The 26,685-nt window shown below is 43.0% G+C and overlaps 1 protein-coding gene across 10 annotated transcripts in view; it reads right to left on the bottom strand.

Annotated features, from left to right (window-relative positions):
• The window catches only part of LOC309517195 (uncharacterized protein), a 51,570-nt gene that overhangs the window by 23,769 nt on the left and 1,116 nt on the right, over positions 1-26,685 (bottom strand). For 2 of the 10 annotated variants that reach the window (XM_082196297.1, XM_082196293.1), the window contains exons 2-5: positions 25,901-26,173; positions 14,405-14,519; positions 12,391-12,680; positions 12,211-12,295 (exon numbers count right to left, since the gene is read on the bottom strand). The exons of 1 other annotated variant lie outside the window; for it this stretch is intronic. In XM_082196297.1, the coding sequence (XP_082052423.1) occupies positions 12,211-12,295; positions 12,391-12,680; positions 14,405-14,519; positions 25,901-26,173 (763 nt within the window). Of the gene's footprint in view, positions 1-6,291; positions 6,515-7,105; positions 8,117-8,708; positions 8,760-8,862; positions 9,005-9,173; positions 9,297-9,709; positions 9,955-10,540; positions 10,765-12,210; positions 12,296-12,390; positions 12,681-14,404; positions 14,520-25,900; positions 26,174-26,685 lie in introns of those variants that run through there. 7 more of the 10 variants (XM_082196294.1, XM_082196301.1, XM_082196300.1 and 4 more) reach the window with 5 other exon arrangements.

Below are 26,685 nucleotides of genomic sequence, written 5' to 3' on the forward strand. Positions count from 1 at the left end.
GGAAAGATTCCTGCCTAAATCCCTGGAACGAACTAGATGGACCCAGTGGCCCTATGTGCCCGAAGACAGCTTCCCATCCTTCTAGCCTCTCAGGTGATTGAAGGAGCTCAGCCTGGCCCAGAAGAGAGAAGGTGATCCAGGAGGGTTTGAAGACTCTCTTGACTTCCAGGCCTCTTCTCAACACTTTGGAGGCTTCTACAATTATTTCCCACCCTGTTTCTGATGTTCCTTCTTCCCAGGTGGGGAGCGGATGTCGTATAGTGTTTTGCCTCAGGTGCTAACATGTCCTGGGCCAGCCCTGGTTTAGATGGAGGGCAGAGGGGTGTGGGAAGACGCCACCTCACTTTGAACACAGGGAAGATTTACATCCATCATTCTGCTCATTTCACCCTGCCCCTGCCCCTTCGACTCTATCTATCATGGATGCTTTAGCTGAAATCCCTAAATTGGAGGGGGTTGGACTAGATGTCCCTTGGGGTCCCTTCCAACTCTTAGATCCTATGATTCTTTGGAATGTTGCCCAGGAGGATATGCGACTCTTCTGCTCGAAAGGTTTCCCCACCCAAGGACGAAGGCAACCATGGGAGGTTGACAGAACCCGCGAGGTGTCAGCACCATCAGTCGGATCGAACCCCCGCCCCGCTCCCAGTCCCTTACTTAGGCAGCTGACAGCGAGGGGATGGTCCGCCGGAGGATTGTAGTCCATCGCCTGCAGCACCAGGGCCGTCACCTCCACAGCATAAGCCTCACCATAGTAGCCCATCAGCTGGTCACTGAGCTGCCAAGCATCGGCTTCCTTCAGCAACCTTTTGGGGATTCTTCTGACGCCCTCCTTGAATGGGAACCTGAGTAGTTCGTCCTTGAATTTCTCCCTGTCCCCATCCCGGAAGCTCAGCAAGGTGCCCAGAAGAAGGAGAGCGGCGGATTGACTCTCCTCGATCTCAGTATTTAAGAGAATGAAGCGACTCGACGGATTTCTGGAAAAGACTAACTTCTTCGCCATTGCGCTCCTCCCTCACCAGCCCCAGCCCAGCAAAAGCCTCGACCAGAGGAAAACCTCAAAGGTCTGGAGACTTTGTCAAGGCAGAGACGCAGGTGGACCCGATCCCCGTGCGAACTCGCCGTGGCTGATGCCCTGGAGGAGAAAGGCGTGGCCGGTGGACAGCAGGAAGCCCGCTCCGAGAGCCCCGTCTCTTGCCCTGCGCGTCGCTTTCTGCTCCCTTTGGCAAGGAAACTCTTGGAGATTCTTCCCTCTGGCAGGAACAGGAGACTCGAGGGCGGGGAGGGCGGGGAGGGCGACAGGGACGTCTTTCCAGCAGCTCACCTTTCGGGCTCCCCAGCCCCGCCCTGCGTTGGAAGAACTGAGAGGTTCTCGGCGGAAGATCTCCGAAGGCAGCCCTCGCAAGATTTGCAGGGGTGAAGAGAATCTGCTCTTGTTTTGAGGAGGTCATAGCACTGCCCTCCAAGAAATACAGAATAACACCCCCGCTGTAATCATGCCCATTTTCCAGACACGCACACAGCATGGCAATCGAGCGCAATGGAATACAGTAGAACAAAGTCAGACTGTGAGCGCTTTTATTTTTTAATTGCATGAGGCATAATCCTGCCACAGAAACTTTCATTTACTTACTGCGTGACAGTCAAATATTAAATCGGGGGTGGTGGCGGTCCAGGGGTGCCAATTTGAAAAACACATTAGGGGGGCAGTCAAGCCCAGCCCTGCATAATCAATCACATGACGCAATGCACATGCTGTCAGTTTGCATTTCTTAATGCGGAAAGTATTGATACGATGTGTAGAGATCTTCCCTATTCTACTTAATTCAAGAGGGTTCTGGAAGCTTCTCTGTGTGAAAGAAACAAGCAGAAGGTTCATGCCCATCAACTAGGGTAGGTGGTGGGGTGGGGAAAGCTCCCTAAAATATTTTCTTGGGCAGCCGAAGACCTCATAGCCCCTAGGAGTTGGCTCCTATGCTGGGGGTTCAAGGGAGCTCTGACTGCTGCCACTGCTTCTCCTCACTTCTAATGTATAACCATGACAAGATCAGCTTCCTCCAGAATCAGAGCTATTGCAGCAGCTTAAATAAGGCAAGAGCAGCCCTGGCTACCTAGGACCTCTGTTAGGTCCAAAAGCACTCCAAAGGGTGAGACTGCTTCTTAAAAAACCTGTTATCACCAGGTTGGACATACCTTTACTTCTGGATGAAGACATAGGCAAAGTAGGTGTTGAGTAGTTTTGCCTTTTCTCTGTCATCCAATAGTATTTTTCCATGTTCCCCATGCAGAAGATCTACCACTTGCTTGTTCTTCCTCTTACTTCAGACTAGAAATGGGAAGGCCTGGAAAAAACCTGGAAAAATTGAAAAAACACACAGTCTTTTTCTGTCCCCCCCCCCCAAGCCATTTGGAAAAAACGGAAAACAACTTAGTTTCCCCCATTTTTTCCTGTTTTTTTTCCAGGCCTTCCCATCTCTACTTCGGGCATAGCCAAAGAAACCTTTTTTAAAATTATTTTTAACATCTTGCAAGCCTCAGCTCATTCTGAGCTTTCGGCAGCCTGACTCCCCCCCTGAAACTGTTGGCTACTCATGTATATTCTTTCTTTGAGATTTCGCCTTTCTTATACATGCCCTTCTTAACTCTCAGCTCACCTGTAAGCCCCTTATGCAGCCATACCGATTTCCTTAGATGCCTCCCACTTTTCTTTCTTGTTGGTATTGTCTGCATTTGGGCCTTAAATATTTCTCCCTTTAGAAACTCCCATCCTTCTTGGACTTCCTTCTCATTGAATATTTCTGACCACGGGATGAAACCCATTAGATCCTTCAGCTTTTCAAAATTGGTCCGGAGTGCATGTCTGACTCTGTATCCTGAAACTAGGAGAACATGATCACTTCCCCTCAAGTTTCTGAGCACTTTGACTTCATCAGTCAGTTCCTCCCTATTGGTAAGGACCTGGTCCAAGACAGATGATCCCCTTGTTGGTTCTTCCACCTTCTAGGAAATGAATTTGTCAGTGATGCAATGGAGGAATTTGTCAGACCTTACACTCTTGGCAGAGTTTGAGTCTGCACAGATATTGGGGAAGCTGAACTCCCCCACGATAACTATTTCTCTCCTTTTGGAATGTTTGGTAATCTGCTCTAATAAGGCATCATCCAAGTCTTCAAGTCTGGCTTGGCGGTCTATAGCAGACATCCACAGTAAGATCACTGTTGTCTCTCTCTCCTACAATTTTTACCCATATCTGCTTTTCATGCTCCAGGTCATGGATTTTTTCTGAAGTGTACACATCCTTTTTATATAATGCTACTTTGCCTCCCTTCCTGATTGGTCTATTCCTTTTGAACAGCTTATACGCCTCAGTTCCTACAGTCCAGTCATGAGTCTCAGCCCACCAGAATTCAGTAATGCCTATCAAGTCGTATTTGCCATCCTGGATAAAAAGCTCTGGTTCATCTTGTTTGTTTCCCATGCTCTGTGCATTATGGAGAGACAACTGAAACCATGAGTTGTTCCCTGCTGCTGCTTCCTTCCTGCAGTTTCTTGCCCTTTAGCAGGTTTCTGGAGCATCACCTTCGTTTCCTGTGACTAAACTAATATCCTTAGTCAGGAGATGCTTCAGCTGAGATTCCTGCATTGCAGGAGGTTGGACTAGATTACCCTTGATGTCTCTTCCAACTCTAAGATTCTATGATTCTAATGAGATTCACCAGCCTAACACTGCAGATTTTGCTTACACAAGGGTTGCAGCAGGTAACCGGCCCACTTATCCCAGTAATTAATATCCAGATTCTTCACCTACAACTTGTCTGCAGAAAAGTCTCAGACAAGAATATAGGAGGAACCTCCACACCCTCCCTGAAATAATGTGAGGAGGGAAGAGAGGAGTATCATCAGCATCCTATAGAGCTGGAGGGAATTTTCTAGGTCATCTGGCCTGATGCAGAAAATCCAGCCCTACAGCATGTTCAGCAGGTGGCTGTCAAGAGTTTTCCTGAAGACTACCAGCAGGGGTGCCAACTTGAAAAAAATATGGGGGGGCAGATAAACCCCACCCCACATAATCGATCACAGTATGTGGTTTACACACACCATTTGAATGACATTGTCTGTCACCTTTAGGGGGGTCCTCAACTATTTTATGGGGGGACAAATGGTCCTTGGCCACTAGGACTTGGCTCCTATGACCTCCACTGAGGGAGCTCCCCACCCCAGGATTTGGCTCCATGAAACCTTATGAGAAATTTCCAAATAAAACTATTCCAGCAGTTTCATGCAAATGCTAAGCTGCATCTCTGCAGGAGCCCACAAGCCCAATGCTTATATACGGATTCATCCATGGCCAATGTTTCTCATCCTTGCTGCCTACAAAGAAGAGATCACTTTGCTACAGTGCAGATTATGCCTCCATAACATGCAGTGCTTCAGTGTTTACTCTTGCTGAGGCCTAGCCTTTGTTTATAATAACCTGCCTGAATTCTTCATGCTACCAGCAAACGTTATTAACTGGGTTGGTTGGCATAAAACTAAAGTTCAAAAATGCAGCTTCACATCTCCCTACAATGTAGGGCAGGGCCAGGTATGAGAAAGCAGCAGGTGTGAATCATAGAAATATAGAGTCCTTGTGCCCTGGGAAGATGTTTGCAGAAACACTTTGGAGGTTTGTACTCAAGAACTACTGATGCTGAGGAATCACCATGCTATAATAAATCAGGGTGATTTCAGAGGGACAGACATGCTACAAAGGGGGAAATACAAGCCTGGGTTTAGAAACCAAGCACCCCTATTTCTCTTTCTGTGTTCCACCACATTATATTCAATTCAACTTAGAATTCCTGCTGCTGTGGGTATTTTCAGATGGTGTGTCATGGCACCCTGGGGTGACTTGAGGAACATTCAGGGGAGCCGTCCTTTCATTAACTTGCAACCCTGATCTTCCTGCTCTCTCTCTCTCTCTCTCTCTCTCTCTCTCTCTCTCTCTCATTCTGAGGAACATTCAGGGGAGCTGGCAACTTTAACTTTCAACCCATTATCTTCCCGAAATAAAACAGTGACCAAAAAAGTGGCACACACTTTTGCATGACTGTTTATATTCTGAAAATCTCCCTCCTCCAAACAAAAAACCCTCCCCAGCTTCAGTAACTAACAGTTCCTTAGTTTTACACAGAGGGCTTGAGAAATGCAAGAAACCAACAAAGTAGCTCGATGTGTGTGTGTGTGTGTGTGTGTGTGTGTGTGTGCACGCACACACGCCCCATAAAGAGGGATTTAAAAATAACCCTGAAAGTGAGTTGTGTCTTTTGTTTTTCTTACTCCTTCTACCTTCAACATTCCCCCTCCCCTTCATCTCTACCTCTCCCCCCAGGCAACCCCCTCCTCCTTAACAGTCAGCCAGCTTTATGGGGACAGGGAGAATGTTGCAGGAAAGGATCATGTCTGCATGTGTGTCCAGTGCTGTGTGTTTCTTGCTTTTCCTTCTCTACGGTAACAAAAAAAATCTGCTTCTGATTGTAATCTTGTTTTGCCCTCTCCATGCCCAACCAAAGGGAAGCTGGGCTGCCATGTGGAGTCCATCAGCTCAGCCCTGCAGAGCAGTGGCGTTTCTTGGCTTCCCGTCAACACATGCACTCCCACTTACATGTGTGCCAAAAATAGGGGTGGGACGGAATGGAGAGATTCCCCAGTACATGTGCCTTGTAGCAGATCCCCAGTGTAAGTGTGGTTGGTCAAGGAAGAATGTGTAGTTGGTCAAGGAAGCTGTGGACTCAAAAGGGTTGAAAACCACTGGGCGATGAGAGACACAGGAAGTGAGGATAGTGTATGGAACTGCTTGGACCAACAACAAGGAATTGTCTTCCATTTGTGCAGGTGCTCAGGCCATGAATCAAAGTGGTATGTTATGGTCACTGATCCTCTCATCTCACATAGGAGATCAGTATCGCTGCAAAGGAAGCAGTGAGCCTTTGTGGAGCACAATCTGAATGTGAGGAAGCCAGGAAAGCAATTGACCCAGCAGTCTGTGTGCCCAGCTCAGACCCAGCTGTCCATGTTGCCAGTCATTGAAGCACCCACTACCAGGATCCCTCTGGCCTCTGGAAAAATATCCTCAGAACGTGAAACAACTTCTTTGTTGAGACAGGCCTGCTCAGAGAGCTAAAGCTGACAAGTGTTTTAATATGCACTTTACTTTTATAAAGTTATATTTTTAACTACTGATATTATTCATATTTTGATTTTTTAAAATCATTTTTAATTTCCAACTTTTATCAGAAATTTTAATATTTGGTATTCTTAAGAAACTGTGAAGGGATTTTTTACAACTAAGTGGTATACACATTCAATTTTTTAAAAATTGACAGCTGAAGAGCACTAATTTGTGTGGGGGTTGCAGCCATAAGAACACATGTTCTGCTAGACAGTACAGGGCTAGTATACAGAGAGTTCTTGAACTTCCTAGAGAGGACTCTCTGTGTGTGGTCACTTCCTTTGGCTCCTCTGGGCAGGAACTCTGTAAAAAAGTAGACAATTCTTTATATTTCCTTCTGCCTGTGACAAGACTCTCTCTTTCCACCATGCCTTCAAGCTGAGCAGACCTGTGTGGTTGAGGCTCCTACTTGCAGCCATGTTTGCTAAGACTACTGCAATTTTATTGTAACTTAGAAGTATTTTTCTGCATACTATACTACTTTTTCTGTATATGCTGCTTGCATGGAAATGTAAGGAAAGCCTTTTCCAATTATCTTACTAAAATGTGTGGTTCATTCTCTGCAATGGAGGTGAAGAGGAGGAAGGTACGCAGACTGCAATTGAAAGGGATAGAATGGTGGGTTTGCTTAATTCCTAAGCTTTAGTAAACTGCAAAACTCATAGGTGCTTGCGAAAAAGGCTTCACAGCTAGATTTCATTTGCATTTCTCCCACACACTTAGAAGAGGAGGTTTAGATCGAAATCTACAGATTTAATCCTCCATCCATCTCCCATAGTTTGGCTCATGTATCATGTATCACTTTCCTCCTTGCGGCTCCTTAGCCCCCAAGTAGGGATGTTCTGAATTGCTGTCCATGTTGGGGGTGGGCTGCCAGCATTCCTCTTTTCTTACCCCTTCCTGCAATGCCTGAGGAGCCTCTCTGCCTCATCCCTGCAGTTGATGGTTCTGAGCACCTCAGCTGTCACCTGCGCGGCATAATCCCTTGTATAGAAATTCAGCAGAAGCAGGCTCAGGTCCACCACATCTGCCTCCTCCAGTGTCCCTCGGGGGATGTTGTCATAGCCCTTCTTAACAGGAAACTCATGGAGCTTGAGCTTGAACTTCTTGAGTTCGTTCTCTCGCAAGTTCTCCAGGGTGGACACCAGGCTGTCTGTGATGGTCTTCTCCATCCCTCTGCATTGTCACCCCCCAGAGGCAGGAAAAAACAGACACGCTCTCAAGATTCAAAATGGACCACCCGTCTAAAAAGGTTGGCGACTCCTGGTTTAAATACTGAGATAAAGGACTGTAAGCTACATTTATTAAAGCAAATGTAAGTATGCCTTTAAAAACAATAACAAACTGAAGCAGAGTATTCATCCCATCATACCTTTATAGATTAGAATAAATCAAGAATATAATGTTACATTTATTTTATTAAAACAGTGTCTGGCTGGCTTTGTACCACATCAAAATTACCATAGCTAGTGGGATACAGTTCAAGGCATTGGTAAAGAGCAGAGTACAGGTAAATGTTGGCTTGGGTTAGGTGAATCTGCAGCGGTAGATAAAAGCTCCAGCCATAAAGAAATTGGTGCATTTCCCCACATTTGGTGGAATCGCTCGCTCTCTCTCTTTACAGGAACACACAGATCTGTCTTCAGAAGTGTTCATCATACATGCAATTTCCCCAAGAATTTATCTGAATTCTGAGTAACGACTTTCAGAGCCTCCCCATTGCTTCCCATCCTCCAATACCCGTTGCCCACCTGAGGCAGCTGCTTCACTGTGCCTAATGGCAAGATGGGTCTTTTTTGGTGAAATGGAGTGGGGGAGAAAGGGTTAAGCCTTACCTGCCTTCTGCACCATGTCCAGAGTTAGTTCTGCTGAATGATGCATTGCTTGGTGTGCAGCCACAAGCACCTGGGAAGGTGAAGAGGGAGGGAATACATACAAAGCAAGCAGGGACAAGGAATAACATGAGCATGGTGGGAGATGAGCCCAAGACTTCCAAATCACATCCAAGTTTCTCTTGGATATGTTAAGAAATGATACTCAATTTAAAATGGAGAAGCTCACACTGTAAAACTTCAAGGGAGGAATTCAACGCCAGCAAAGGCAGTTCTGCTTGTCAGATGGGATAATTTCCCGACTCCTGCCTCTGAACTCTGTTCTGCAGAGTTTTATGACCCTCCAGGGAAGATTGAGGCAAGCAGGGCAAGGAGAGGACAAAGTCCCATTGCCCTGGTGGTGCCTTGTGCTGCCATGCTGAATTAGTTGAATCTGGGTGGGAAACGTCTGTAAAAAAAACCTAGCTGAGTTGAAAGATTTTCATCTGGCACCAAACCAAATGATAAGCCCAGACCACCTTATCCAGGAGGGCTGTTGTTGAATAAAGTCACAAACGTTACTTTTTATTTTCCTGCAGTTCATCTGCTACTGTATCCTCAGCCCTCTCTGCTCCTATTGGGAGGAAAGTGGGATACAAATACAAGGGAAATTAAAACCTGCTGACCTTGTGCTGGGTGTAGAATAGGAGAATCCAGCTCCCCTGAAATTAACTCTTCTGAAAAAGAATAAGAAAGAGGCAGTCAAAGAGGGAATGCCACCAGTGGTCCTTTTCTATCCTGCCTCCTTGATCCTGCTATGATCCCTTGATCAAAACTCACTTTTTTTTAAATGTGCCTCCCAAACAATTTCAGTGGTGCCCTTCTTCATCAGGTAGAAGTTGAACTTGTCTTGCATTTGCTCAGCAGACAGTTCTACGTACTGCTGCAGTTTCTCTGCATCCAGGTATTGAAACTTCAGTTCCTGTGGGAAAGAATGAAACCTCTGTAAGTGTGAATCTGGCTTAGCCCAGCCCACCATTCCGAGGGAGTCAAATTAAAGGGTGAAGAGGGATTCTGGTTGAATTTCTCCCATTCTCAGACTTCACAGTTTGACTCTCCCCCAGTAAAACCTTTCGTCATATTTGTCTCACCTTAGGATAAACTGTGACATCCTCTGAAGCCTTCAAAGATACCTGAGAACCAATCATCAGCGGTTTCAGGGTCACAGGGGGTTTCTCTATTCTCTTTGAATTTACTTCACGCTTTTCGACTGCCTGGGAATGGCAAATAAATTCACTTGTTAGATATGCAAAGAGGGAACCAAACTTCTTGAAGACTGGATCCCTACGACCTTCTTGACACCGTAACACCAGCTAAGGCAGGAATGGGGAACCTGATGCCCTCCAGATGTTGTTGGACTCAAATCAACCCCAACCAGCTGGGGTCAGGGATGATGGATGCTGTAGTCCAAGAGCACCGGCAGATACTCAGATTCCACATCTGCAGTATGAAGAAGATTAAACCACTATGGCACCAGAAATTACACATGGGGAAGTCCAACAAAGATAAGTACAGTTCATGCACCCTAATGAATAATTTTGCATAGGTATTCTCTCATGGTTAGAGTGAGCAAGCAAAAGATCCAGGTAATCTGCAACACCAATCAAATTTGGAGATTCCAAGTTACCTTTACTATAGAAGGGTCATTTGGCAGGAGGTACAGGTGAAATGTTGGTGTTTCCAGTCGAAGTCTCTGATAGAGCAGTACGACAGTGTTGATCTTTTGCTTAAACCACTTTTTGAAAATGACTCCAAGGGAAGAGAACTTGGGGTTTTCCAACACAGCATGGTGAGGCTCCACTCTGTCTGGTTTCTCCAGCCTCATCTCCCCTTCAACAAAATGTGCAACGTAGACATGGGAACTGTCGTCACCTGAAAAGACAAGCATCTTAGCAGTGGGAAAGTGAAACTTAACCCCCCCCCCATTTCAGCTCCTGCCAGTTCGAAACACGTCAAGTGCAAGTAGATAAATAGGTACTGCTCCGGCAGGAAGGTAAACAGCGTTTCCGTGCGCTGCTCTGGTTCGCCAGAAGCAGCTTAGTCATGCTGGCCACATGACATGAAAAAACTGTCTGCGGACAAACACCGGCTCCCTCAGCCAGTAAGGTGAGATGAGCGCTGCAACCTCAGAGTTGTCTGCGACTGGACTTAATTGTCAAGGGTGCTTTACCTTATTATTTCACGCAAACATTTATTTTCCTATTGTCTTTTAAGAGGTTTATAATGTTGTTCCACAGGACAATATGCTTACAACAGAATGCAAATGCAAATCAAAGAAAATAAAACAGCACAGTTGGAACATTTTGAAAAATTACAAAAGACTGGAAAGCCAGCACTACTGATTTCTAGACTCCACACCGCAGGCCCCATAGCATTCTGGAAATGTCAATGGAAGTTATTCCTGTTTAGGATTCCGCCTATTATGGTTATAATGCTGGGGACTTTTCCCCTGCCATACCTTCAAGACACAAGAAGTGAGGGACGTGAATGGCGGCCACAGCTTCTACTGCATCTACTTTAATGTTGAGCAGAGGGCCAGCGACATGCAACTCCTCAGTGGTCTGTTCTTCCAGGTGCTTAGGCCATGAATCAAAGTAGTATGTTACGGTCACAGCTTCTTTCACTTCACATATGAGATCCGTATTACCGCAAAGGAAGGAGCCAGCCTCAGTGGAGTGCACCCTGAATGGCACAAAGGGAAAGATGAAAGTGGAATCAGGTTGAACATTGTATTTGAGAGCAGAAGCAGTAAAGGAGTCTAGAAATGTTGTGAAATGCTGAAAAGCTGCAGAATCATTTAGCATGTTGAATCACTGAATCCTGAGGATGAGTCATTCTCTGTATAAATATTGTATCTGTTTGCAGGCAGACCCAGTGTCTCTGGTGACTCTGTCTGCAGTGACTGTCTGAGCTTTGTGAAGCGTGTGCACACTGAAGACTCTGTGTGACTCTAACTTTGTGTATGCTCTAAAGCTAACTTAATCTTCTGTTCACTATGCTGTGAGAGCCAGTGTGGTGTTGTGGTAAGAGCGATGGACTCGTAATCTGGTGAACCGGGTTTGCGTCCCCGCTTCTCTGGCTGACCTTGGTCACACTTTGAAGTCTCTCAGTCTCACTCACCTCAAAGAGTGCTTGTTGTGGGGGAGGAAGGGAAAGGAGAATGTTAGCCGCTTTGAGACTCCTTAAAGGGAGTGAATGGCAGGATATTTATTTTAACTCAGTAAAACGTTTATTCTTTTACTGAAGAAGATTCTGCGTTATTAATTTACGCTGCACGTCAAACATGAATTGGGAGAACTTCCACACCTGGTCTAATTGATATTTTTGCAGGAGATGCTTCACACGCTGAGTTATGGAGGTAAAAAATTGATAGAAGGACATCTCCTGGTCAAGCATCACTCAACTGAAGCACAAGTGCTATGAGGCCACCCAATAAGTAAAAAAGGTGGTTTTTCTTATACCGAGAAGCTGTTTTTAAAATGGTGCCTTCATGCAGAGCAAAGCAAGCTGGTGAAAGTAACTACTCATCTTCTGTTTACCCTTGTGTTGATGATACTAGAACATCAGGGAAATTTCTCATACTCGGTAAGCAGGGCAAGAGTTCTGTAACCCATGAACCCATTTAGCTCTAAACACCAGACCAAAAAGGACACTGCTTTAAAGTGATTGGGAGGGAAACCATGCATGCCACCTTGAACTCTTTGGGAGAAAGGTGGGGTATAACATAAATCATATCAAATGTTCTTAAGGAGGAGAAACAACAGTTCCTCAAAAAATAAATAAATGCAGAGTTCCATATTTTTCACTCCCTGTGAAATAGTAAGGAACAGCAATGCTCCAAGGTAATGATTTTCCAGCTGTGTTTGAGGGACCCAGGAGTTCCTCAGTGAAGAGATCAGGATTGGTGGGTAAGCTTCCTTCAGAGGGAATTTGCCCACCATGGCCAACTGTTAATTGCAACGTGCAGAACATAGTGTAGATGTACTCTGTGTATGTTTTAGGGAGCACCACCATATCTGATGACTGTGAGACCCACAGAAACCAGATGTGCTCTGTGGAACAATTAAATGTAAAAACCATTCCCTGAATGGAAAAGGTTTTTAAATGTCTGATGGAGAGATCACTCACCTGTATGCTTCGTCGCCCCTTTCTGAGTCCCAAAGCACCTCTGGCTCTATTGGGCCAGCTGCCTTGAGTGGAGTTTGATCCAAATCTGTAAAAGGAAGACAATTATTTGCCTGATGACTGTTGTAAGGAGGAAGTTAGTTGAACTGCCCTTGAAGTTTAAGAACTCGAAGTCAAACTCACCATGCATTGCAGAGAGCAGAATCAGAATGGTACCTGGAAGTGCCATTTCTAAACATTCCAGGAACCTGCAACAAGCTTGCTCCCCCCTTTCCTGGATTAGACTCAGCAATTTTTCACTTTTTAAAATTCTCAACATTTCGCAAATTTCTCTGTATTCTTTCAGAGTGATGACATAGAAATAGTATAGCACATCTACAAAATGTTCAATATCCGGTTCAAGAATTTCCATTAATTGTTTTCTTCCCTTGCAGATCATCTCATTACTAGAGATTGTGGATCTTTCCAATGACCTGTGGAAGAAACATTTATTTTATTTAGGTGACAGAAGGCGGGGAGAGGAGAATTAGAACGTAGTTAGGATGCAGACTGCTCCCTTACCATAAATGCCAACCAGGGTCCTTAGGGCAACCCCCTAATAATTTTCTTCTGGGGACACAACCCCTCAATATTTTCTCCCCACCACTGCCCACCCACCTGCCTTCCCATCTCCCTCCCTTGGTTTGCTGTCTACCCCCATCCAGGCATCACTCTCTGTTTCTGGCTTTCCTCCAGGAGGAGCAAAGTGGGACGCAGCAGTGGCGGGGGGGGGGGTGGATGTGAGTGTGTGGTTTGTGTGTGTTTGTCTCCTACCTGGCTTCCCATCCCTCCATCCATTGCTCACTCCCTCCCTCTGTGTGGCACCCTCCTGCAGTGGGGACAGCCCCCACCCAACCTACCATGGTGGCAGCCTGAGCAAAGATGAGCATGCCTGGCCAGTGGGTGATGACAGGCATGGGCAAGGCGGATGCCTGGCTGAGAGGAGGCAGCTGACGTAGGGACAGAGGGAGGCAGAGCAAGCACCCTGGCCGTGCTGCAAACACCAACACCGACTGCCTACACTCAATGCAGCTGCCTGGGTGCACACTGGCCTGACACCAGACTTAGTGCAGCAAGGGGGCGGGGGCAGGGGAAGTAGGCAGGCCTGCCCCACCCATATTTTGTTTAAGTTGGCGCCACTGTCTCTCACACGGAATCAAACTGTTGGCCCACCTAAATTCATATTATCATCATGTTATGATGAAACTATGCTAATTTGTCATATTATTATGAAGTTGCTTTTGTAGTGTTTGAAATTGGCTTATGGGTTGCCCTCTAGCCTCCCACCTCAGGGTTGCCTCAAGTTTATGTGAACCATACCACTCCTTGCTGTGGTCCTTTCCTTCAACCTTCCCCCAATCTTTGGGTTCCCTGCCCCCTAGGGCTTCTTTCCCCCAAAACAAATTCCAATCCTTACCGTGCCCTCCCAACTCGTCCCTCCACGGGGCGGGAGTGAGATGATAATCCCAGCCGAGCTATCCTGACTGTGGGCCATTTGCTGACAACCACTTTGTCCCCCAAGCAACTGGAAAGTTCCCTGCCCTCAGACCAGCTTAATGTGGCATACAGGGCTGGAGGGTTTAAAAGGTCTTTCAGATACCAAGAGTCATTTGCTGGGGAGGCTGTAGCTCTTGCTTTTCGACTTCAAGCAGCAGTTGGACTAGAATAGATGGCCCACCGAGTTCCCTCCAGGTCTGGTATTCTATGACACAGGCAGGATACCTGCAGCCAGTGGACCACAGGTAGCCCTCGGATGCACTCCCTGGGGCCTTCCAAGGCCTGTGGAGCCCTGCCTCCACTCCCCAGCTGCTAAGCAGTAGTCCACTGGCTGCAGGTACCCTGCCTGTGTCATAGAATTCTATTCTAGTCCAACTGCTGCTTGAAGCCGAAAAGCAAGAGCTACAGCCTCCCCACACAGAAAGTGGGAAAGGTCCAAAATAGCAATTTTCAAAGTTTTTTTTCCCCAAGCAGGGGCACACACACATTTATTAAATTTGTGCTAAAGCATTTTTGTTTTAAGCAGGAAAGCTTGTATTGTTTTAAGATTAATGGATTTTACGTTTGTTTTGGATTGGAAGGGTTAGCTGAGAGGGGAAAACATTGCTATAATTGTAGCTAAAATGGTGGCTTCCATCAATTATATAAGTACAGAAATTACCCTTTGGTGGCTTTTTCTGATGTAACCAGTTCCTCCTGAGCTTGATTAATTTTTGACGACAAGAATTCAGCTGGCCGGTGCCTTGAAACATGCATTTTGCAAAGTCGCTCTGCTGCTAGATATTGAGAAAGTGAGTGCATGTCAACAGCTTTACTGAGTCCTTTCCCCTTTCTACATATTTTTAACCATTATTTGGCACTGACACACAGATTTGGCATTGTATTGCACGAAAGACAACATTGGTATAGAAAGGATTCACTTCCGTCTCATACAGGTCAGTCTGCCAGTGATGTGGAGGTATCGTTTTGGGTGGCCTAAAGCTTAATGTGGAATGCATACTTCTTTCCAACACTACTTTGGCTGTTAATGTCATGGGTGACATACTGAAGGCACAAAGGCAGACAACACCAACATGAAAGAAAAGTGGGAGGCATCTAAGAAAACTTATTAAGAATTATAGACCAATTTCACTACTAAAGATGGATTATAAAATATTTACAGGTATCCTGGCTAACAGGCTAAAAAAATTCTTAAACAGGGTAATAGGAAATGATCAAGCCGGCTTTTTACCGGGGAGGCAAATAAGAAATAATACAATGACTTACTGGAATATACATAAATGAAACCAAGCAAAAAGGTAGCAATGATACTGGAAGAAGGCTTTCGACAGCATATCGTGGAACTTCTTAATTACCGTAAAACTTTTGAGAGCTTGAGAATAGGAAACAACATCATGAATGGAATTAAGGCAATTTATGACAACCAGAAAGCCAAAATAATTATAATGAAATCACTGAAGAATTTAATATAGAAAGAGGGACTAGACAAAGTTGTCCCTTGTCCCCACTCTTATTTATCACAACGTTGGAGACTCTCTTAATAGCAATAAGGAAAGACCAGGAAATAAGGGGCATCCATTTAGGTAGCCGATATTACAAGGTGAAGGCATTTGCTCATGATGTGATTATTACTATAGTCATACCTCATGTTACGTCCGCTTCATGTTACATTCTTTCAGGTTACATCCCACAGTGACCCGGAAGTACCATAAAGGGTTACTTCCGGGTTTCACCACTCGTGCATGCACACAAGTGCAAAATGACATCCCGTTCGCAACCAGAGGTACCACTGTTCTGAAAACCCAATTGAAGGCATACAAAAAGCACTAGTGAAAATGAATGAATTTGGCGAAGTCTCGGGATTTAAACTGAATAAAAATAAATCTAAATTATTAACAAAAATATGGAAGAGATGGAACAAGAGGACCTAGAAAGAATAACGGGTCTAAAGATCACAAATAAAGTAAACTACCAGGGGGTCTGGATTACAAATAAGAACACTAATTTATTTAAAGACAATTACATAAAAAATTGGAAGGAAATTAAAGGAAATTTAGAAAATTGGAGTAAATTGAAGCTGTCATTATGGGGCAGAATATCAGTGATTAAAATGACAATACTTCCCAAAATCCTCTTTCTCTTTCAGACAATTCCAATAATTATTGGGACAAAATGTTTTCAAGATTGGCAGAGGGACCTGGCCAATTTCATTTGGCAGGGCAAAAAAGCAAGAATGAAATTTAAATTGTTGACGGAACCCAGAGAAAGAGGAGGGTTCGCGGTCCTGGACCTCAGAATGTACTTTTTTTTATATATATAATAATTTTTATTACATTTTTCCAAATTACAGAAAGAACAGAAGAAAAAGCAGAACAGAGGAAAAAAAGAAAAAAGAACAGAAAATCACATCCATTTCAACAACTTATTTCAAATTTCCATTGGACTTCCCCACATCTCCCGCATAATGCATTCTTGATAATAAAGTCATCAGCAAATTATACCCTTATTTCGTGTGTTTCTTTATATTTTCAATTGCAATTTAAGTTTAAATCTCTTATTCTCCATTTATTCTAAAAATATAACATAATATCATTTTTACCCATTTAAACTTTGATTCTTTCACAAATGTTAGCAATTTCATAGATAATTAAATTTCATTACTGGGGCTAACGTTCCAAGTCATACGACGTCTTATATTTCATACAACTTATAATACTTTTGCAAATAGTCTTTAAATTTTTTCCAGTCCTCCTCCATTGCCTCTTCTCCCAGGTCTCGGATTCTTGCAGTCATCTCGGCCAGTTCCATGTAGTTCATCAATTGCGTCTGCCACTCCTCCAGTGTGGGCAAATCTTGGGTCTTCCAATGCTTGGCGATAAGAATTCTTGCTGCAGTTGTAGCATACAGAAAAAAAGTTCTATCCTTTTTTAACACCTTCTGGCCGACAATGCCCAGAAGGAAGGCCTCTGGTTTCTTGGGAAAGGTGTACTTAAACACCTTTTTTAACTCGTTATAGATCATTTCCCAAAAGGCCTTCAATCTTGGACAAGTCCACCAGAGGTGAAAGAATGTCCCTTCAGCCTCCTTACATTTCCAACATTTATTATCAGACAAATGGTATATCTTAGCGAGCTTGACTGGGGTCATGTACCACCTGTATACCATTTTCATAATGTTTTCTTTCAAGGCATTACATGCCGTAAACTTCATACCGGTGGTCCATAACCTTTCCCAGTCCTCAGACATAATATTGTAACCAATGTCTTGAGCCCATTTTATCATGGCTGATTTAACTGTCTCATCCTGAGTGTTCCATTTAAGCAGCAAGTTGTACATTCTCGATATTACCTTGGTCTTTGGTTCTAACAACTCTGTCTCAAGTTTCGATTTTTCCACCTGGAATCCTATTTTTTTATCTAGCTTAAAAACCTCATTAATTTGGGCATAATGTAGCCAATTTTGCACCTTATCCTTTAATTTTTCAAAGCTCTGCAACCTCCAATTACCTCCAATGTTTTCTATTATTTCCCAATATTTCGGCCAATATGCCTCCATATTGGATGTTTTCCGAGCTTTGGCCTCTATTGGTGAAATCCACCTCGGGGTTTTACTTTCCAATAAGTCTTTGTATTTTTTCCAGACCATAAATATTGCTTTTCTGACAATATGGTTTTTAAACATTCCATGTGTTTTCCCCTTGTCATACCACAAATACGCATGCCAACCTAACGAATTATTGAAGCCTTCCAGATCTAGGACATCAGTATTTTCCAATAAAATCCAATCTTTCATCCAGCAGAAGGCCGCAGCTTCATAGTATAACCTTAAGTCCGGCAGGGCAAACCCCCCTCTCTCCTTTGCATCAGTTAGTATTTTAAACTTTATTCGGGGCTTTTTGCCCTGCCAGACAAATTTAGAGATGTCCTTCTGCCACTTTCCGAAACAATCCACTCTGTCCACAATCTGCAAGGCCTGGAACAAAAACAACATTTTTGGCAGAACGTTCATTTTTATAGCTGCAATTCAGCCTAACAAGGATAGTTTCAATCTTGACCAAATTTCTAGATCTTTTTTGACTTCTGACCAACATTTTTCATAATTATCTTTAAATAGATTCAAGTTCTTGGAGGACAGATTGACCCCCAGGTATTTCACTTTTTTTACAATGTTTAGTTCTGTTTCCTTCTGAAACCCCTCTGTTTCAGTAACCGTCAAGTTTTTCCCTAACACCTTAGTTTTTTGTTTGTTCAGCTTAAAACCCGCCACCCGACCAAATTTCTGAATCAATTCCAAAACTCTTTTTGTACTAGGTTCTGGCTCCTGTAATGTTAAAACCAAGTCATCTGCAAATGCTTTCAGTTTATATTGTTTCGCTCCGACCCGTATTCCTTGTACCTGCCGATCCTCCCTTATCATATTCAGCAAAACCTCCAGGACTGAAATAAACAACAGAGGGGATAGGGGGCACCCCTGGCGTGTTCCTTTTTCAATATGAAGTTCTTCTGTCACCACATTGTTCACTATCAACTTAGCTTTTTGTTCTGAATAGATTGCCTCTATTCCATTCTCAAACCCCCTTCCCACTCCCATCCCTTCCAAGTTTTTCTTCATAAATTTCCAAGAAATGTTGTCAAAGGCCTTCTCCGCATCAATAAAAATTAACACTGCTTTAGTGTTAATATTTGTTTGTAAAAGTTCCAGAATATCGATAATGTTCCTGGTATTATCATACAAATGTCTACCTGGGAGAAAGCCTGCTTGGTCCTTATGGATTACTTCATTTAGTACTTTTTTAAATCTGTTAGCCAAAACATCCGCAAATATTTTGTAATCCACGTTTAGGAGTGAGATGGGGCGGTAGTTCTTGAGTTGAGTCTTTTCAGTTTCCACTTTAGGTATCAGTGTGATGAATGCTTCTTTCCACGTATCCGGTGCCCTCCCTCCCCCCATAATCTGGTTGCAAACCTCCATTAATGGTTGTATCAAATAGTCTTTTAAAATCCTGTAGTACTTGGAGGTGAGTCCATCAGGGCCCGGAGATTTGCCTAGTTGCATATTCTGAATGGCATCCTCGATTTCCTGTTGTGTTATTTTACAATTCAAGATTGATCTCTTCTCTTGAGATAATTTTGGTAGGCCGTTATCTTTCAAAAATTGTTCTATCTCAGTTGCTTCCTCGGATTCTTGTGTATACAGTTTTTTAAAGTATTTCTGGAAACACCTTCTAATTTCTCCCGGTTTCTGAATATTTTTCCCTTCAACTTCTAAGTTGGTGACATAATTTAATTTTTGTCTCTTTTTCAACTGCCAAGCAAGCAGTTTCCCACATTTGTTCGCAGATTCAAAGGATCTTTGTTTCATTTGTTTGATTTTCCATTCCACTTCTTGGTTAATCAATTTCGCATATTGTGACTGGTGAAATTTGATTTCTCTTAAAGTCTCTTTTGATTTTGGATTCACTCTTAATTTTTTCTCTCCATCACTTATCTTCTCCAATATCTTGTCTTTTTTACTATTCCAAAGTTTTTTCTTTATTGTATTCTGTTGTATCAGAAACCCTCTCATAACAGCTTTGCTTGCGTCCCAGATAATTCTTTTTTCCACCGAGGTATTCAAGTTAATTTCAAAATAATCCTTTAAAGTTTTTTGGGCCTTCTTTACGATCTCTTGATCTCTTAACAGGTTGTCATTCATTTTCCATCTGAAGGAGTCGGCAGTAGTAAATCTCATTTCCATTTTCAAAGCGTTATGGTCGGAGCAAGTCTTTGGGCAGATTTCTATTTTTGTAGTCTTAGGTGCCAGCCCTCTAGTTGCCCAGATTTGGTCGATTCTTGTCCATGACAGGTGGGCCTCAGAAAAGAAAGTTCCTTCTTTACCTAGGGGGTTTCTCGTCCTCCATAAATCAATTAGGTCCATATTGTCAGTTAGTTCAAAAAAAGTTTTTGGTAGTCTTCCATCTTTGGTCAGATTCTGATTCTGTGACTTATCCATCAAAGTAGAAACGACCCCATTCATATCTCCCATCATAATGATGTTGGAATAGTCCAGATAGTCCAGTAGTGTCTCATGCAGCTTCTTATAAAATTCTGATTTCCCCTCATTTGGTGCATAAATTCCTAATATCAAAACTTTTTCTCCTTGGGTCGAAATTTCAATAGCCAGGATTCTTCCTTGTTCATCTTTAAACAAAAATTTTGGTGATAAATTCTCTTTGGCGTAAATCACCACGCCTCTCTTCTTGACTCTGTCTGATGAGATAAATTCTTGGCCTAATCTTTTATTTGTTAGCACCTTCCTGTGTAACCTGGTCACATGGGTTTCTTGCAAGCAAATTATATCCAAATTCTCTTTCTTTAGGATATGGAAGATCCTTTTGCGTTTTTCTGGGGAATTCGCGCCGTTAATGTTCCAACTATACAGCTGCAGAGACATCCTGTGTCAATCTGTTGTTACTCTTGTTGGGTGTCTTCTTTTTTGTCCAAATCCGAGGGTGGTAACTCTTTTCCTGACTCTGGTGGTGGCCAAATAGCTGCCGCTCCTTTCTGCAAGTCTTCTCCGTGGTCGTGTAGGAACTTCTGGCTATCCTCTTTCGTTTTGATTTTTATCTTCTTTCCTTTGTATTTGAATGAGAGGCCTTGTGGGAACTCCCACCTGTAAGGTATTCCGTTACCTCTCAAAAGTCCAGCTAGGTCAGTGTAGTTAGATCTTAGATCCAGTAATTGTTTAGGAATATCCTTGTAAATTTGTGCTCTTCTGTCCTGGATCACAAGTGCTTTGTTAAAATGTAGGTCAAGTATCTTGTCTCTCTCCTGCTTAGTCCTTAAAATAATCAAACAGTCTCTAGGTCTGTCCTTCCCAGCAGCCCTTCCCAATCTGAATGCAGTTGTTATTTTGAAGTCTATATCTTCGTTTATACCCCAGAATTTAGCAAATTCTGCTGTTAAAAAGCCAATCAAGTCCTCTTTCTCAATCTCTGGGATAGAGCGTAATCTCAAATTATTTTCCCTGTTTCGCAGTTCCACCAAAGACAGATAGGCCTGCTGGTCAGTAATATGTTTATGGAGCGGCCTTACCTCTCCTTTCAATTCCTCCACTTCTTTAGTTACTGCTTCTACTTTTTCATTCGCAGCCTCGGCCAATTTTCGATTTTCGGATACAACGTCCTTTAGGTTTCCAATATCTTGTGAATGCTTAGCCACCTGTTCAGAAAGTTTGGTAATTGAGGATGTGGCTAAGTCAATTTTTGCAGTTTGGTCATCCACTTTTTTGTTCAAAATTGCAAATTGTTGTAGCATTTCCTCTAGGAGAGTGTTGGATCCCCCAGCTGCCATATCTTCACTTGTTGATTGTTCTGATTCTTCAGCTGGGGTTGTTGGTAATGGTACAGCCTGTAGAACCGCAGGGACTGAAGATCTGCGGGCCTGGGAAACCAAAGTTGTTTGTACCAATTTGCCTTTCCCTGCTTTCGACGCAGCTCTTGTTTTTGGTTTACCACTCATTCCACACTCATTCCACACCTGTCTTTGGATTCAAGGTCAAGCTGTCAAAAGTTCCATGGGAAAGACAGGCCTCAGAGTGAGTAACCAGACCACAGAGAGACAAAACAAAGTCAGTTCTCAGGAAATTGTAAATCCCAAACTCCACTAGGGGGAGTGTTGTTCAGTTCATGAAAGAAGAAACAAAGTTTCAGTCGCCATTAAAGTTCCTACAATTTGTTAAATTAATCAGTGTCTTTAGAGAAGATCTTTTCCCTCTGGCAGAGCCCTCTCAATTTTGCCACAATAGTTTCTTAAAAGGTGCAAAATACAGTTACTTAATTGTATCCACCGGTAATGCCTCTAAGTGTCTGTTTCAGCTTTGTAAGTGTATCCGCAACACAACTTTTTGCCCGCTGCAAGTCCGGGACTAGGGATTTTCAAGTCTTTAAAGTTTTTAAAAGTTTTAGCGGAGAAGAAACCCCAAGCAGAATAGACACAATCACAGGAAAATAAAGATAACTTGCCTTTCCCTTCAGTTTCCAAACTTCTCCAGACGTATGCTGTCTCTCATTTAAAAACCCTTTTGTACTGCTTCCAGCTTGTCAGTTCCTTTGCCTTTGATCATTAAGCACCTCCGGGAGACGGACTTCCTTTTTCTCGTCTCCCGCTTTCAGCCAAATTCACAATTTGTAATCCAATCTCAAATAAATCCTACTCACGAGTATTTGATTTGTAATCCAATGTGAAGGAAGAAAGGTCGGCGCTCATCGGTAACAGCCGCGCGGCTTCACTCCCGCAGAAAGAGCGATGAATCCACAGCACCGCTTCCCCTCCGCGCTTCCGGAGCCCCTTACGGGGTCCCTTCTTCGTTTTGGGGGTCGCTCTCGGTGCCCGCCGGATCCCACGGCCACGAGCTCGCTCTGCTCGTGGTTTAACTTAATGGGTTGTCGCTTCGCCGTAGCGAACAACCCTTTTCTGCGGAGCCCCTCTTTGCTGCGCAAAGAGGACCGCCATTACTCGTTTCGCGCCGCCTCCGGAAGTCTGGACCTCAGAATGTACTTTGAGGCCACATGCTGGACTTGGTTGAAAGACTGGATGTTGCTTAGGAATACCAAAGTCTTGGATTTAGAGGGCTGGGACAAGGTTTTCGGGTGGCATAAAAGCACATAAAGGCTTCACGAACCACCTAATGAGAAAGGCCTTATTCGAGGTTTGGGAGAGGAATAAATCCAAAGTTATAACAAAAACCCCTTGGTGGATATCACCTATAGAGTCAAGTGCCATTCATAAGAATAACATGAACAATAACTGGCCAACTTACAGAGACTTGGTGGATGAGATAAATTATTGCCCCAAACTGAAAAGGTTTGAAGAACTCAAGCAACTAGGGCTAAATTAGCTAGAATATTACCAGAGATCAGAAAGTTCTGGGATATGATCCATGAAGAAATAAAAAAGTTACTAAGAACTTCACATGGCAAAAGACCAGAAACATACCTTTTGGGTATACAATGGTATCTCAGGTTAAGTACTTAATTCATTCCGGAGGTCCGTTCTTAACCTGAAACTGTTCTTAACCTGAAGCAACATGTTAGCTAATGGGGCCTCCTGCTGCCGCTGCGCTGCCGGAGCACGACTTCTGTTCTCATCCTGAAGCAAAGTTCTTAACCTGAGGTACTATTTCTGGGTTAGCGGAGTCTGTAACCTGAAGCGTCTGTAACCTGAAGTGTATGTAACCCGAGGTACCACTGTATTAAATAGTAATATTTCTAGAGAAAATACTAAATTCTTCCTGTATGCGACATCTGTGGCGAGAATCCTGGTGGCTAAGTACTGGAAGGGTAACCAGGTACTGACCAAAGTGGAATGGTTATGTAAATTATGTGAATATTTGGAACTGGCCAAATGGTTGGATATAATAAGACTAAAGCCAATGAATACAGTCAAGAAGGAATGGAAGTGCTTGAATGATTATTTAGAAAGACAAGGTTCTAATGTAAAAATTTGGCTGTGTCTAGAATGACCTCGTGAATGGAAAAAGTACGAACAAATAATGATCAATTATCGGGATGGCTGGAATACCACCAGCTCTTTGAGACATTTAAACAAGATTTAAAAAATGGATTTAATAACGAGCCCTCAAAATTAGATAAAGAACTCTTAAATAATAATAACAAAATTATTTCCAGAATGTACTGACTCCTCCTTGACTGGGAAGGAGTCAGTAAGTTTTTTCCCTGGCAAGGGAAAAAAAACCAGAATTAAATATAAAATACTAACAGATTCAAAAGTGAGAGGGGGATTTTCCCTGCTAGATTTGAAGATATACTTTGAAGCTGTGACTTTCTGCTGGATCAAGGACTGGATTCAGTTAGACAATGCTGATGTATTAGTTTTGGAAGGATTTGACAATGTATTTGGATGGCATGCATATTTATGGTATGATAAGATATCGGCACATAAAGGTTTAAAAAAATCATGTAATTAGAAAATCATTATATCATGTTTGGATAAGGTATAAAGATCTCTTAGAAAGGAGAACACCCAGGTGGATTTCACCAATGGAAGCAAAGGCACACAAAAAGTAAAATATGGAGAGTAAATGGTTGAAATACACCGATTTATTGTTGGAAGATAATGAAGGATTTACAATGGAGACCATTTGACCAAATTAAAGATAAATTGGATGGATGGTTATCAATGAATTGCATAAACTTGATAAGAAAAATGATTTTGCGACAGAAAAATCCAAATTGGAAACAGAATTGTTAGATACCAATGTTAAAAATCTCTTTAAAATGTATAATTTACTGTTGGAATGGCATACAAAGGATGAACAAGTTAAATCTGTGGTGATTGATTGGGCAAGAGATGTTGGACACAATATAATGCTGGATGATTGGGAAAAGCTATGGAAGAAAGGGGTTAAGATTACTGCATGTACTGTATTAAAATGAAATATTATGAAAATGATGTATAGATGGTACTTAACCCCAGTAAAATTAGCAAAGATCTACCATACAAATGATAATCTTTGTTGGAAATGTAAAGAAAAAGAAGGTACTTTTTACCATATGTGGTGGACGTGTCCTAAGGTGAAAGACTTCTGGGGAAAGATTTATAATGAGCTGAAAAAAATGTTGAAAAATACATTTATTAAGAAACCAGAAGCCTTTCTACTTGGTATAATAGGATTGGAATTGCCCAAAAAAGATGTTAGACTGTTTGTTTATGCCACTGCAGCGGCAAGACTTTTATTAGCCAAAAATTGGAAATTGCAAAAAATACCAACAATAGCAGCTTGGCAGATGAAGATGTTGGATTTATTGACTGGAAGAATCCGCGACCAGAAAGAAGAGGAGACACAAGAGGATTGGAAGAAATGTAAAGAATATTTAGCTAAATATTGTAATATAAGATAACTAGAAAATTCTTGGAAGCAACAAATAGGCTTAGGGGTAGAATAAGAATATGTGTTAGTAAATATTAAGGATTAGAATGTTAATAAAGGAGAAGAGGTTAGTAAATGTTAGGAGTCAATATTATTAGAAATATGAATTTGGAGAACTGTCATACAGGTGATATAATGAAATTCAGTTAGAGGGGATGCGAGGAAGTCAGTTATAATGTTATGAGAATTAAATATCTGAAGAAATATTTTTTGTGTGTGCTTAGCTTACTGTATTGTACAGTGTTTTTCTTTGTTGTGTGTTTTGTAATGTCTTTTTTGTCATAAATGTGGAAAAACAATAAAAAAGGGGGGGGAGAGAAAATAATCAGAGAGCTTGTCTTCTGTGGGAGAGCCTATCGACCTGACAACCCGTAGCATATGTGAAAAGGATCAAGGGGTCTTAGTGGACTACAAGCTTGACATGAGTCAACAGTATGATACAGCAGCATAAAAAAGCTAATGCTATTCTAGGCTGAATCAACAGAACTATATTGTCCAGAACAAGGGAAATAATAGTATGACTTTATTTTGCCTTGGTCAAACTATGTCTGGAATACTGTGTCCTGTTCTGGGCACCACAACTTAAGAAGGATGTTGACAAGGTGGAACGTGTGCAGAGGGGGGCAACCAAGATGATCAAGGGTCTGGAAACAAAGCCTTATGAGGAATGCTTGAAGGAGATGTGTATGTTTAGCCTGGAAAAGAGGAGACTGAGAGGAGATATAACAGCCATCTTCAAATATCTAATGGGCTGTCACATGGAGGAGGGAGCATGCTTGTTTTCTCCTGCTCTTGAGGGTAGGACACGAACCAATGGCTTCAAGTTACAAGAATGGAGATTATGACTAAATACCAGGAAGAACTTTCTGACAGTAAGAGCTGTTCAGCAGTGCAACTGACTCTCTTGTGGGGTGATGGTCTCTCCTTCCTTGGAGGTTTATCAGCAGAGGTTCTAACGAATCATCAACTTGCTTCCAATAAGTTGCAAAGGGAATGTGCTCTGCTATTTATCACTAGCGTGAGTGAGGAGGGATAATATCAAAACAATATATCATCTCCAACCTTCTTTAACATTCCCACAATGTCAAGAAGACATACAGAGATTGGCACATAGGTTTCACACACACACACACACACACACACACACACACACAGCCCTGCTCAAGAAGCCTCCTCTCCACCCAGTCCCATCAGACTCAGCCAACGTTCTCCCTTCCAAGTTCCTTACCTTTCCTGGTGAGACTCGGGGGACATCCTGGCAGGGGCTCATGGTCGAAGGCTTTCAGCACCTCTGAGGCCACTTCCACAGCATAATCCTCATCACAGTATGCAAGAAGCAGTTCTGTGAGCTCCCAAGCATTTGCTTTCTTCAGCAGTTTCCTGGGGATTCTGACATAGCCTTCCTTGACGGGGAACATGCTGAGATCCTTCTTGAACTTCTTCAGATCTGACTCCTTCAATGTATTCAGTGCAGCCAGCAGGCATAATTGTGTAAACTGCACTGTGGTGATTATTGATGTTAGTACAAGTATTGAACAGAAAAATCCAGCATTCCTACATTCCCCTTCTCTTCCTGTTGGAGCACTTTCAGACTGGACTAAGTAGGGAAGGGCTGTGGATTTGTAGTAGATCACATGCATGCAAAGGATCCCAGGTTTAATCCCTGGAGGATCCAGAAAGGGCTGGGAAAGATTCCTGCCTAAATCCCTGGAACGAACTAGATGGACCCACTGGCCTAATGTGCCCTAAGGCAGCTTGCCATCCTTCTAGCCTCTCAGGTGATTGAAGGAGCTCAGCCTGGCCCAGAAGAGAGAAGCTGATCCAGGAGGGTTTGAAGAATCTCTTAACTTACATGCCTCTTCTTAACACTTTGGAGGCTTCTACAATTATTTCACACCCTGTTTCTGATGTTCCTTCTTCCCTGGTGGGGAGCGGATGCGGTGTAATGTTTTGCCTCAGGTGCTAACATGTCCTGGGCCAGCCCTGGTTTAGATGGAGGGCAGAGGGGTGTGG

Source organism: Podarcis vaucheri (genome assembly GCF_965113315.1).
Source record: "Podarcis vaucheri genome assembly, chromosome: 13".
NCBI classification, from domain to species: domain Eukaryota; kingdom Metazoa; phylum Chordata; class Lepidosauria; order Squamata; family Lacertidae; genus Podarcis; species Podarcis vaucheri.